The 12801-nt window shown below is 38.7% G+C and overlaps 1 protein-coding gene across 2 annotated transcripts in view; it reads left to right on the top strand.

Annotated features, from left to right (window-relative positions):
- The window catches only part of fhad1 (forkhead-associated (FHA) phosphopeptide binding domain 1), a 35305-nt gene that overhangs the window by 7935 nt on the left and 14569 nt on the right, over positions 1-12801 (top strand). For both annotated transcript variants that reach the window (XM_062998986.1, XM_062998984.1), the window contains exons 13-25: positions 634-826; positions 911-981; positions 1066-1164; positions 2210-2299; positions 2580-2834; positions 2932-3043; positions 3523-3616; positions 4507-4613; positions 6114-6273; positions 6371-6485; positions 6976-7123; positions 7479-7582; positions 9129-9224. In XM_062998986.1, the coding sequence (XP_062855056.1) occupies positions 634-826; positions 911-981; positions 1066-1164; positions 2210-2299; positions 2580-2834; positions 2932-3043; positions 3523-3616; positions 4507-4613; positions 6114-6273; positions 6371-6485; positions 6976-7123; positions 7479-7582; positions 9129-9224 (1644 nt within the window). The remainder of the gene's footprint in view (positions 1-633; positions 827-910; positions 982-1065; positions 1165-2209; positions 2300-2579; positions 2835-2931; positions 3044-3522; positions 3617-4506; positions 4614-6113; positions 6274-6370; positions 6486-6975; positions 7124-7478; positions 7583-9128; positions 9225-12801) is intronic.

Below are 12801 nucleotides of genomic sequence, written 5' to 3'. Positions count from 1 at the left end.
ACACCTATTCGTAGTGCTAACATGGTTACACTATGCTTAATATCCATCTTCATGGAATTTAATAGGATTTAAAAGGCTGGATATATTTGTTAATCTATATGCTCTGTGTTATTAAATGTCTTATCATAAGGGACACTGTGATAGGTGGAAATTGGCTTAACTCTATTTTTCACCTCTTTCCAGATTAGTTACATTTTAATTTAAAATAATGCATTGTAGCTACACAATAAATTACATATAGAGAAATACAGACATATAACTAAATATATGTATTAAGAAAACTTAAACTAAAAACGAATCTATATTTTTGGAAAGGAAATTAGACAAAAAGTATGTATTTTGATCATTTAGTCACAGACAAAGAACAGCTGCAGAAATAATTCATTGTATGTTTTCCACCGTTTTATCCTATTCAGGGTCGCAGTGGGTACGATTCACTCTAGTTTTCCTGTTTGTCCAGTTTTCTGAAAGCTCCAAAAACATGCAGAAGGTGGCTTGGCCACTATACAGTATTTTTTTAACCAGTGTTATTTTAATTGCTTAAAACTTAAAACTTGTGAACATACCAGGAATTTTAAGTATATTGCTTTATACAGTGGGCTGTAATAATACCTTTCTGCCATTGTGCCACAGAGTACTCTACCAAAAATGGGTTTGGATTCCATGCAACGTGAAATATGTGCTCTCCGGGATGAGAGTGTGTCCCCTGCTGTCAGCTGGGTTCAGACTTCTACACTATCATTACTGACCAGTCTACACACACTGCTTCAGGACATCGCTGACAAACTGCTCAATGCAGGGATCGAGGTCTCAGAGACGACTGGAGGTAAGAGAGAAACCAGAGACAAAATTAACTGCAGAACGTCTAGAAAAATTCATTGACAGCTAATATGTTCTGTTGTTGCTGTAGGAGTTACAGGTGCTATAAAGACTTTATGCCAGCAGCACCAGGAAATTCAGTCAGAACTCAGAACACTAAAGGTCTAATTTTATTTTATGCATTTTATGTTCATAGAAATACTTCAGCACACAAATTCACAACTAATGTATCATTTATTATGATAGGCAGATAAGCAGCAAATTGAAGAGAAAAAAACCCAGACTGGTGAGCTGCAGAGGGAACTGGAGATGATGAAACAGGAACTGGAGCTTCAAAAACTGCAGGTGATGTTACTAAAAATCCCTATGTTAAATCAGGCTTGATTCCTTTCAGTTAGTGTTAGGGGTAAACACATTCTTAAATCTAATCTCTATTCATCCCATCCATAGGTTTTGTGTGACTGTTTTATATGATTATATGATTTTTTATTATTTATTGGTAAAATTATATCTCTATCAGTCACCACTATATAATGCAAAACATGCAACTACTTTATATAACTCAAATATATAACACAAGAAGTTGGACATCTCATTTCATGTTCACCTCAGTTTCCTACTGTCCCAAAGTACCCTCTCAAAGAAGACTGACAGACTTCTGTCAGTTAATCAGATATTGATTAACACCCCCAGTTTAAAGTAAATTCAAAATCATTCATTAATTTCTTCAACTCATTGTTTGTTTGTTTACCAGCGCTTTATCTTGGTCAGGGTCGTGGTGGGTCTGATTCATTGGGCAAAAGGCAGGAAACCTTGTGTTCTGGAGCACTTAGAGGAAACTCGCATGAATACAAGGAGAACAGGCAACTCTGCACAGAAAGGATTCTGGCTGTCTGGCCAGATAATCTAACCCAGGCCCTTCTTGTTGTGTGGCGACAGCACTACCCAGTGTGCCATCATGCTGCCCCTCTTAAAATCATTTATTCATAATGATATATTTTTAAAGATCTTTACCATAACAACCTGATAAATGTCAGTTTAAAATGCAAAAAAGTTGTTTTGTGATTGTAGTAGTTAATTTGGCCCAATAATAATCGATATCAATATTTAATCTAAATCTATAAGTTATAATCATATTTTTAAGTGTAAGTGTCTTTAACAAAGCGATTTTCATGCACTTTTATGCAGCTTTTCAGTAACTGGAGTAATGCACTTCAAAGTTTTGCATTTTCCACATGTTGAGTAAATCAAACAATCGACAATCAAAATTCTTGTCTGGTCTTCTTGACAAATATTGGAATATTCCTTCATGAAAATTTTACGTTATATGATACTGTATTTACTGCAGTTCAGTTTATATTTATGATCCTGGTACTGTTTCATGGTATAGGTTATGAAAAAAGAGGCAGAAGTGAAGAATACAATGAAGATAGAGCTGGAAAAGATAAGAACTGATCTTAAAACAGCAAAAAGATCTGAAGTAAGTCTAGTACTAGACATATGATTTGAGCCGTTGAGCTGAGCTGTAGACCTACCTCACCAGAAATGCTTATTTGATGGTACTTAGAAAACATACGTAATACCTAAGCTGGCTGTTTTTACTATATGTTTAATGAGAATCATTTTATCAACATAGTGGATTTAACAGCATGTGATGACAGTGCCTAAATATAAAAAGCACATGCATCCGTTGCAAGTAAGCTACGTTGTTCTTGTTATTTGGACATCCCCATTTAATAAAGCAGAACATCATCTTTTAGGCCGCCTTACGTTTGGAGAATGAGACTTGTGAGGTAAAGTGGCACACTAAACTAGAGAAAGCAGAGAAAACAAAAACTGAGCTGAAAGAAAAAGTAAGAGAACTAGAGATTCAAGAGCAACAGTGGAGGGAGAGAATGAAGGATGAAAAACAGCGAGAGGATGAGTGGAGAAAAAGGGTGGAAGAGGCTCTGCAGAAGGGAGCAGAAGAGGAAAGAGAGAAAAACAGAGTGAATATTGAAGAGTACAGAGAGCAGGTACAGTATTACCTTTTTCTGTAATAATAAAACCAGCCATTAGCTTTACATTCCATTCGATTTGTAACTAATGGGAGCTTATTAAACTGAACTTAAGGTGCTTCAGCATGCTCACACTATTGTTGCCTTGGAGAAGCAAATGAGCTCAGCTCAGCAAAGAGCAGCAGAGCTGCAGGAGGAGAGAGACTCACTAACACTGAAACTTACAGGTGAGATTGTTCTTCCTCTGTTACTATTTTTAGATCATATTTACATTTATAAAGCTTTATTATTATATCAGGGATATTCAACTAAGAATTTACTAACCTGCATAGTTTAAAGTTTTCTTTTCCGTACCAGGGTTAAGGCATATTGTTTATCTTGTATACATCATTATTCACATCAGGGGTCAAAACATAACATGGTAATATGTAGAAGAAAAAAAAAAACACACAGTCATGTTGAAATTCATGGGCAGTGGTAATCTGGTGGGTAGAGCTTTGGACTATCATTTGGGCAAGGCTTTTAACCCTCTTGGCTCCCAGGGTGCTGTACAATGGCTGACCCTGTGCTGTAAATATGCATATATATATATACAGTATATATGTATATGTATATGTATATGTGTGTGATTGGAGTTGAAAATCTCTGATCTTTGCTGCTCTTTATGTCATTTATTATTTCCCTATTTTTCATTATGAACACATAGAGGCACTGAATCAGCTGGAGGATGAAAAACCCAGTGTGTCACCTAAAAAACCAAAAGAGCAACAGCAGCTGGAAGAGACGATATCTTCTCTCAGGTAAAGCAGAAATGAATAAAAGTTAAATTTTTCAACTAGAAATTGAGACCACTGAGGTGCATTTGAATTGTTTGCAGAATTTGTGAAACAGCACAAAATCTCACATCTGTTACACATCTGTTCACATTATTTCCCTTAACACAAAATTATGATAATTTCGTAAATACTGATGGTTAACGTCTGGAACACCAGAGGACACAACAGCTGTATGTAATGAATTATAAAAATGACATGGCCCTTATTTGGACATCTGTTGTGTCATGGTCCTAAGTGTCTTTTTAATTTTTTGCTAGGTCTAAACTTAGCTTTTTCTCACACAAATTTGTAAGAGACTGACCTCCAACACACCCCATCAAGAATCAAGAGCACTGTATGTGCCAGCCATGACCATATATTGAGAAAGCTATGTCTACCCAAAGAAGAAAGCAATGCATTGGCTAGCCAGGAAACTCAATTAGAATTGGGGTGTTTGCATCTGCAAGTGACACCTGGACCGCTTAGTATAAGTTCATACATACACTTCATACATACATACATACATACACAATACATACAAATTGGATTATACCTGATACTGAATTTAACACAAGTAAAATGGGCTTCATGCTAGGTAGCCTAGCTTTAAATCTGGATATGAACTCCAACTGTTAGCATTATTGTTATTATTAAGTAATTCTTTATTATTCAATCACAGACTACTGTTCTGTTGATGCATGCTCAATAATCCAGGTACACAAATCCACAAAGTTGAATACTACTGTTGGTACACAACAGACTACTGTTGTGTACCAACTGATATTTTTACCCTGATTTTAACTTATTTACTTTTACAATTTTAGTAAGTTAGAAATCACTGATCTGGCTCCTGATTAAAGGACTTTCTTTTTCAGGACATCACTTGGAGTGTCCCAACAGGAAGTAGTCAGGCAGGGTGAGGTCATCGCTTCCCTGAGTCGTGACCTGGCTCATGCCCATGCTCGTCTCTCTGACCTCACAGGTGCATTACACTTCAGCAAAAAAGTTTTAATGCTGCTGTATGCCTTTACTGCTGTAACCTTTCACAATGAAACACTTATTAAAATCATACAATACTGCATGTTACACCATGGCCAAAAAATTTATGATCTATGCAGCTGTTTAGATGTGGGATGAAGCAACATATTTGTCTAAGTCCATTAGAACTTTTATCAACGCTGAGATTCTGAACTCCTTGGTTCAAAACTCGGCTGGGCGCCATCTGGCAGGCACAATTGGCAGTGCCTGCAGCAGATACTAATGTGTGGGGTGGGATCTTCATTCTCTGGACCCTGATTGGCGGAAGAGACGCCTGTGCAGAATGCAGGGGCAAGAAGAGAAGGGCTGGGCACATGTTGGAAGAGGCGTGTACAGCGATGTGCTCTCCTCGGATGCAATCGGGTATCCCTCTGCAGCGGAGGACAAACTGAGTGTGCTAAATCGGGAGGAAAATGCATTAAAAAAAGAACTTTTATTTCTGAACCCATCACACAGTTGTTAATGCACAATCATTGCAGCCACTATGTAACAAACAAAAACTGTCCTAATTAAAATACAAGGTTTTTAACATTGGCAAATGGCTATTCATGGTATAAGCAAGGTGGTGCACTTTAAACTGTCACGTTTGTCTCATTTGTTATTTCTTCATAACAGGACAGTTTCTTTGGCATTATCTCTTACATAACATTTACATTTGCGGCATTTATTAGATGCTTTTATTCAAAGCGACTTATAATCATGACTAAATACAGTTTAAGCAATTGAGGGTTAAGGGCCTAAGTGGAACCTTAGTGATGGCTTGAACTGGCAATTTTCGGATTAATTGTCCAGGCCCTTTTTTTAAAATGTTTTTTTTCTATTTTTCCCCACTTTTTTTCCCCTAATTTTTCTCCCCTAATCTAGTAGTGTCCAATTACCCTGATTGCATCCTCTATACTGATTCGACCCTTCACCGCTGACTGAGGACGCCTCTCAACTGACATACACTCCCTCTGGCATGTACAGTCAGTACAGACAGCATTTTTTTACCTGCACGAGTCGAGTTCATACACTGACGAGCACTGTGTATGGAGGGCCACACCCCCATCAGCAATATTCCTCAGCCCTGTGCAGGCGCCATCAGTCAGCCAGCAGGGGCCGCAGTTGCACCAGTTATGAGGACCTATGATCTGACTTTTTTTTACCCTCTAACCCTGAACAACAGCCAATTGTTGTTCATGCTGCCGCCCAGCCCAGTCGGAAAGGCAGAGCTGGTGTGCTAGCGTACTTTACCGCTGCGCCACCTGAGCAGCAATTGTCCAGGTCCTTAATCGCTGTGCTTCCACTGTAAATAACAAATATATAACAAATCTACATTATTATATGTATTATATTATTACTCTTGTCCTACTTAATAACTCTCTACATTCATCACATTATTGGCTGCCTTTAGTGATTATGCATTGCATCCAAGCTGGAAGTGAAAAGCAATCATTCTGTACAGGGGAACTAAGTGAACAGCAGAAGGTGGAACTTGAGACACACAGAGCTTTAGTGGTGGATCAGAAAATGCAACTGAGCATGCTCACACAGAAGCTAACCGTGACCTCCCAGCTGCTGGAACAGAAGGATGAGGAGCTGAAGAAACTGAGAGAGAAGCTGATGTATGAAGGACAAAATCTCCACACACCCACAGAACTGCTTAGACACAGATGTTGATCAAAGCTGATTTATGAAACTTGTTTACTCTTTTGCTGTTAGAAAAACAGAGGCAGATTTAAATAGCATACTGGAAAGAGAGAGAAGAGAGCAGGATGAGATACAAGTTAAGGGCCTCGCTACTCTCCTTCCTCTTCAAACAACCCGACACACTAAGGTGAGACGCACTATAGACCAGGACATGTATGCTACTGACTTAAAGATAGGAATCACAAATAGTTTCTACCAACTGTATTTTTACCTGGTAATACTAATATAATCAGTATGAAAATCTGTAGAAAAAATGGGTAAAAAAGGTAAACATGCCCCTGTCCTATGTTTTAGTGTGTTGTAGGCATTATATTCAAAATTGGATTATATTTACAAAATACAGTTAAGTTAGTGGTGCTTGAGTGGCACAGTGACCTTTAACATTAGCCCACCAATGTTGAGATCTGAGTTAATTATTAGTTATTTTACTGGGTTCGTAAATTAGTGTATCTTTTTTTGCATTAATGACCTGAGCCATTACCTCTAAACATGAGCCATGATATTTTGACAGTATCATTTTAATACTATGTTAAGTGTTAGGTTCTTAATAAAAAATATAAATGTATAATTATATTATCACATAATTTTATCTGTTTTCTCCTTTCTGTTTTATAAAGGATGTGGCCGTCATGGTCACTCCCCGAAGTCTGACTACCAGAACAAAGTACAAAGGTCGTCATCATGAAGAAATGATTCGTCAGTCGAAGGAAGCACTCAAATCAGTGAAAGAGAGAATCAGTGCTGTTGAAGAGAAGTGGCCCAGCAGTGAGTTGCATTAGAACAACTTCTGATTATTACTGTCACCCGTTTATATTCCATATCCAAAATATCTCATTGTTTTGTACATTTGTGGGTAGAGCTTTGGGCTATCGATTGAAGGATTAAGAGTTAAAATCTTGGCTCTGGCAAGCAGCCACTGTTGGGCCTTTGAGCAAGGCCCTTAACCCTCTCAGCTCCAGGGGCTGAACCTGCACTCTGACCCTAGCTTATTGTACTGTATGTACAATATGTATGTACTGTATGTGCCCTAGCTTATTGTACACGTGTGTATGTATATATGACAAACAAAGGCATTCTATTCTATTTAACTGGAAGCTTTTGTCTTGTTGTTGTACTGCAGGCCAGCAGAGGGTACCAGTGAAACACAGTGAAATGAAATTGGTCCAGATGAAGGCGAAAAGGCTTCAGAGTTCTGCTGTGCAGCGAGACTCCATCAGCTCTGTGGTACGACTGCAACTGATTTATCTTTATGTTAGTGACATACTGCAGCATTTTTCTACTCTAACTGTAACATGTGGGAGATTATCAGAAACATTTTTAAGTTTTTAAAAATGAACAGAAAACCTGCTGGCAATTGTATATGTATATATACAAGATCCAGAACATAAGTAGTACTTTAATAACCCTTCGTGCAGTGTAAATTCTACAGTGACAATTGTGGGGGGTCAACTTTATTATATCCCTATATAACAATATTATATCTCTATATTTATTCATTGTTCCTCATCCTATTCAGGGTCTCGGTGGGTATAATTCACTGGGCAAAAAGTTGGAAACACCCTGAACAGGTCAAACACACACATTCACACCTAGGGCAATTTATTATCTCCAATTAACCTGCATGCATGTCTTTTGACTGTGGGAGGAAACCGGAGTTCCCAGAGGCAACCCACACGGACATGAGGAGAACATGCAAACTCCACACAGAAAGGATGCAGACTGTTCCACCTGAATCGAACCCAGGACCTTTTTGCTGTCAGGTGACGGCGCTACTCAACGAGCCACTGTATGTGTATGTATGTGTATATAAATGAGTTGGGGGATGGCCAAAGCCCTTTGATGGTTAAACGGGTAATATGAGTGTGGGGAAAATTTGTAGTAGCATGGTTGTTAGATTTAAAATCAGTCAGTGTGACATGCAATATATTATACTATAAGGAAAAGGCAATATGCTTTTTTATAATACATTATATTCATGTAGCTAGGTATTAAGCTTGGCTGTGTGGTGGACACAAGCACTACAACAAGCAGTTAAAATGTATTTGTAGAAATGTATCATGATTTGTTAATTACATCAATTAACTGTCTCAACATTTACCCTTTGGAATTTGATTACAAGCATGGTTTGAATTTTGGGAAGGGGGGGGTCTGATCCTCCCAATTAATACTTGAACCCCCCAAAATTTTAAAAATAACAGTTTGTGGGGGTCGTTAGTTAGCTAAACTTTCAGGCAAACTTAGAAACTAGTTGATGTTAGCATTCATCAGTATGTATTATATGTATCTAATTCATCTAATTCAGAAAGCAATAGACTGTATTATACAAGCTACATAGCTAATTACATTAACATACTGTGCCTTGTCTGGCTTGCTCAACTACAACCTTAATAGAGATGCAACCAGTAATGGGAGTTAAGTCAGCCAGGCAGATAAGACAAGAAATGGTGTGGTGTATATATTCCCCCAATTGTCACTGTATAATTCACACTTTGATTACAAGCTACAGGCTGCTTTAGTTCTGTTTTGGTACCGGAAAACGTGTCAACATTTATGTTCATGCTTCTAACCTCAGCAATTTTACAAATATGCAGCTAGTATAGTAGACTCTTCAAAGTTTTCTTTAATAATAATAATATCTTGGATTTGGACCACATATGGCTTATGAAATGGTGAATTAAGCAAATGCAGATGTAACGAAACTGTTGGTTATGTGCTGGTTATGTTGAACCTGTAAGAGATCTACTCTATAAGAGGCTCTTTGTTTGTGCAGAGTGGTTTTGCCTTCCCTGAGGTTCTGAGTGAGGCAGCACTGGAACGCACAGCGAGGCTGGACTTGTCTGATGCTCTGGAGCTCAGTGAGAGGACGGTGAGTGCATGTTCTAAGTAGGTGGGTGTACATTGTATGTGTATCTGCATGTGTGCATGCCTGTCAGCAAGAAAGGTCACCTAAACAAATCATTCAGTGACCTTTTATAAAACATTGTGTCTTTTTATGGCAGTGTTTGTTTTTAGAATACAAGAATGAAGTTTTATACATTAAAAGATACATTTTAAACAGACAGTATTTAAAAATATAGTTAAATTATTGTTTAAATACTTTACCTAACAAAATAAACACAAATTTCAGAAAAGAGGTAAAAGGTGTATTAGAAATGCACAGTCTTCTGAAATGTTTTACCCCTTTTGTATTCGTCAGAGATGCCTGAACCTTTGCATACACATTTAGAACACTAATGTATTTAATCAGCCATGAGTACAGATAATATTGTTTAACGTTGAGTTATTAAATTGTAGGCTAGTTGCTGTTGCTAGTTTTTCTGTATGTGCTACAGGAAGTGGCTTGTAAACCAGGCCTTAATTTATCACGTACACTTGTTTCAGTGGCACTGTTTGACTTACTACCTTGTCGTTGTAATAATTTACCTTATAAGGTCAGAGGAGGAATGTGATGGGGCGTCCTTGTATCTGAAACTGTTTTATGGTTCCACTATAAAAATTTGCATTTAGTTCTGGACTGATTCACGATTAAAAAAGCATAATTGTAGTTTTTTGGTGTCAAGCTCTGGTATACGGTCCTTATAACTTTGTTTGCTGTCATGAATAAAACTCTATCTCATACCAAGTCCAGCAGGACCAGACCTTATCTCAGCAGTCTAGAGAAACCTGTGAGGTATTGAAAGTCAGTGAAAAATAGTCTTACTAGGGCAGAAAAAAGTCAATGTATTTCTCCTGAAACTAGAGCTTACAGAAATTGCACCCTGTCATACTATAGCACATAGTTTGCAGTTTGGAACATGCCAGAACAAAACAAAATTGAAAGTACATGACAGGAAGATCTTAAGCTGATTTGAGGCAGCCTTGCAATGCAGAACAGCCAGAGCTGAAACAAAGACCTGCAACACTCTCTTTAGTATTCCAGCTTAAATTGGTTGGACAGAGATAAACATATTCATACATACAAATATGTGCTTATTAGGTTTTTCAATTTTTCTGTCTAGAAGAAATCTCATGTTTATAAATGAGACCATGCATTGGGAAATGAGACCATTGGTTAGGGAAATTTGCCAGTAATATGATTTACTCTGGAGATGCATTATGTGATGTTGAAATATGTATCAAATATTAAGTATTCTTAATAGTCTGTTTGCACTCTCTGTTTTTAAGCTTAATTCATTGGCGTTCTCAACAGAAAAAAGCTTAGAAAAAGTTTTACATGTTGTTTAAAATGCTGGTGCACAAGCCTAAACAACAGAAGGTTCATTTTTTGCTCTTAAATTTTACTTGGATTGGCAGCATGTTATGAGATCTCTTCTTAAGCATTTTCCCCTGTTGCCGGAGACTATCACATCCCCTTCTCAACACGTATGAAGCAACCTCTTGTTTCTATACATACAGTGTATCACAAAAGTGAGTACACCCCTCACATTTCTGCAAATATTTCATTATATCTTTTCATGGGACAACACTATAGACATGAAACTTGGATATAACTTAGAGTAGTCAGTGTACAGCTTGTATAGCAGTGTAGATTTACTGTCTTCTGAAAATAACTCAACACACAGCCATTAATGTCTAAATGGCTGGCAACATAAGTGAGTACACCCCACAGTGAACATGTCCAAATTGTGCCCAAATGTGTCGTTGTCCCTCCCTGGTGTCATGTGTCAAAATCCCAGGTGTAAATGGGGAGCAGGGCTGTTAAATTTGGTGTTTTGGGTACAATTCTCTCATACTGGCCACTGGATATTCAACATGGCACCTCATGGCTAAGAACTCTCTGAGGATGTGAGAAATAGAATTGTTGCTCTCCACAAAGATGGCCTGGGCTATAAGACGATTGCTAACACCCTGAAACTGAGCTACAGCATGGTGGCCAAGGTCATACAGCAGTTTTCCAGGACAGGTTCCACTCGGAACAGGCTTCGCCAGGGTCGACCAAAGAAGTTGAGTCCACGTGTTTGGCGTCATATCCAGAGGTTGGCTTTAAAAAATAGACACATGAGTGCTGCCAGCATTGCTGCAGAGGTTGAAGACGTGGGAGGTCAGCCTGTCAGTGCTCAGACCATACGCCGCACACTGCATCAACTTGGTCTGCATGGTCGTCATCCCAGAAGGAAGCTGACGCACAAGAAAGCCAGCAAACAGTTTGCTGAAGACAAGCAGTCCAAGAACATGGATTACTGGAATGCCCTGTGGTCTGACGAGACCAAGATAAACTTGTTTGGCTCAGATGGTGTCCAGCATGTGTGGCGGCGCCCTGGTGAGAAGTACCAAGACAACTGTATCTTGCCTACAGTCAAGCATGGTGGTGGTAGCATCATGGTCTTGGGCTGCATGAGTGTTGCTGGCCCTGGGGAGCTGCGGTTCATTGAGGGAAACATGAATTCCAACATGTACTATGACATTCTGAAACAGAGCATGATCCCCTCCCTTCGAAAACTGGGCCTCATGGCAGTTTTCCAACAGGATAACGACCCCAAACACAACCTCCAAGATGACAACTGCCTTGCTGAGGAAGCTGAAGGTAAAGGTGATGGACTAAACCCAATTGAGCACCTGTGGCGCATCCTCAAGTGGAAGGTGGAGGAGTTCAAGGTGTTTAACATCCACCAGCTCCGTGATGTCATCATGGAGGAGTGGAAGAGGATTCCAGTAGCAACCTGTGCAGCTCTGGTGAATTCCATGCCCAGGAGGGTTAAGGCAGTGATAATAATGGTGGTCACACAAAATATTGACACTTTGGGCACAATTTGGACATGTTCACTGTGGGGTGTACTCACTTATGTTGCCAGCCATTTAGACATTAATGGCTGTGTGTTGAGTTATTTTCAGAAGACAGTAAATCTACACTGCTATACAAGTTGTACACTGACTACTCTAAATTATATCCAAGTTTCATGTCTATAGTGTCGTCCCATGAAAAGATATAATAAAATATTTGCAGAAATGTGAGGGGTGTACTCACTTTTGTGATTCACTGTATGTCAGAGGCTAATTTTTACAGCCAGACCTAATGGAGGACCACATTATGTACTATGTCCTTCATCACTTGTGCAGGTGTTTAAACCATACAAAAGGAGTCACTGTTGTTGCGGCATGGAGGTGCATCTACATGTGTCCTTCTTTTGCCCAGACACAGATAATTGCGTCTGTTAAACACATAAGCAGGCCTGTGGCACAGCTGAGACTCAAACTCATAGATTGCTGCCTCAGCTGAATGCCATATGTTTTCCTTTTTATTCCATCTTTAGCATGAGTTCTCCATATTGTCTGATTTATAGATGTACAGTGTATCACAAAAGTGAGTACACCCCTCACATTTCTGCAAATATTTCATTATATCTTTTCATGGGACAACACTATAGACATAAAACTTGGATATAACTTAGAGTAGTCAGTGTACAACTTGTATAGCAGTGTAGATTTACTGTCTTCTGAAAATA

The sequence above is a fragment of the Trichomycterus rosablanca genome, chromosome 7 (assembly GCF_030014385.1).
Source record: "Trichomycterus rosablanca isolate fTriRos1 chromosome 7, fTriRos1.hap1, whole genome shotgun sequence".
Taxonomy (NCBI): domain Eukaryota; kingdom Metazoa; phylum Chordata; class Actinopteri; order Siluriformes; family Trichomycteridae; genus Trichomycterus; species Trichomycterus rosablanca.
The sequence above is the reverse complement of the archived record's forward strand: the minus strand, read 5'-3'. Positions and strand labels throughout refer to the sequence as shown.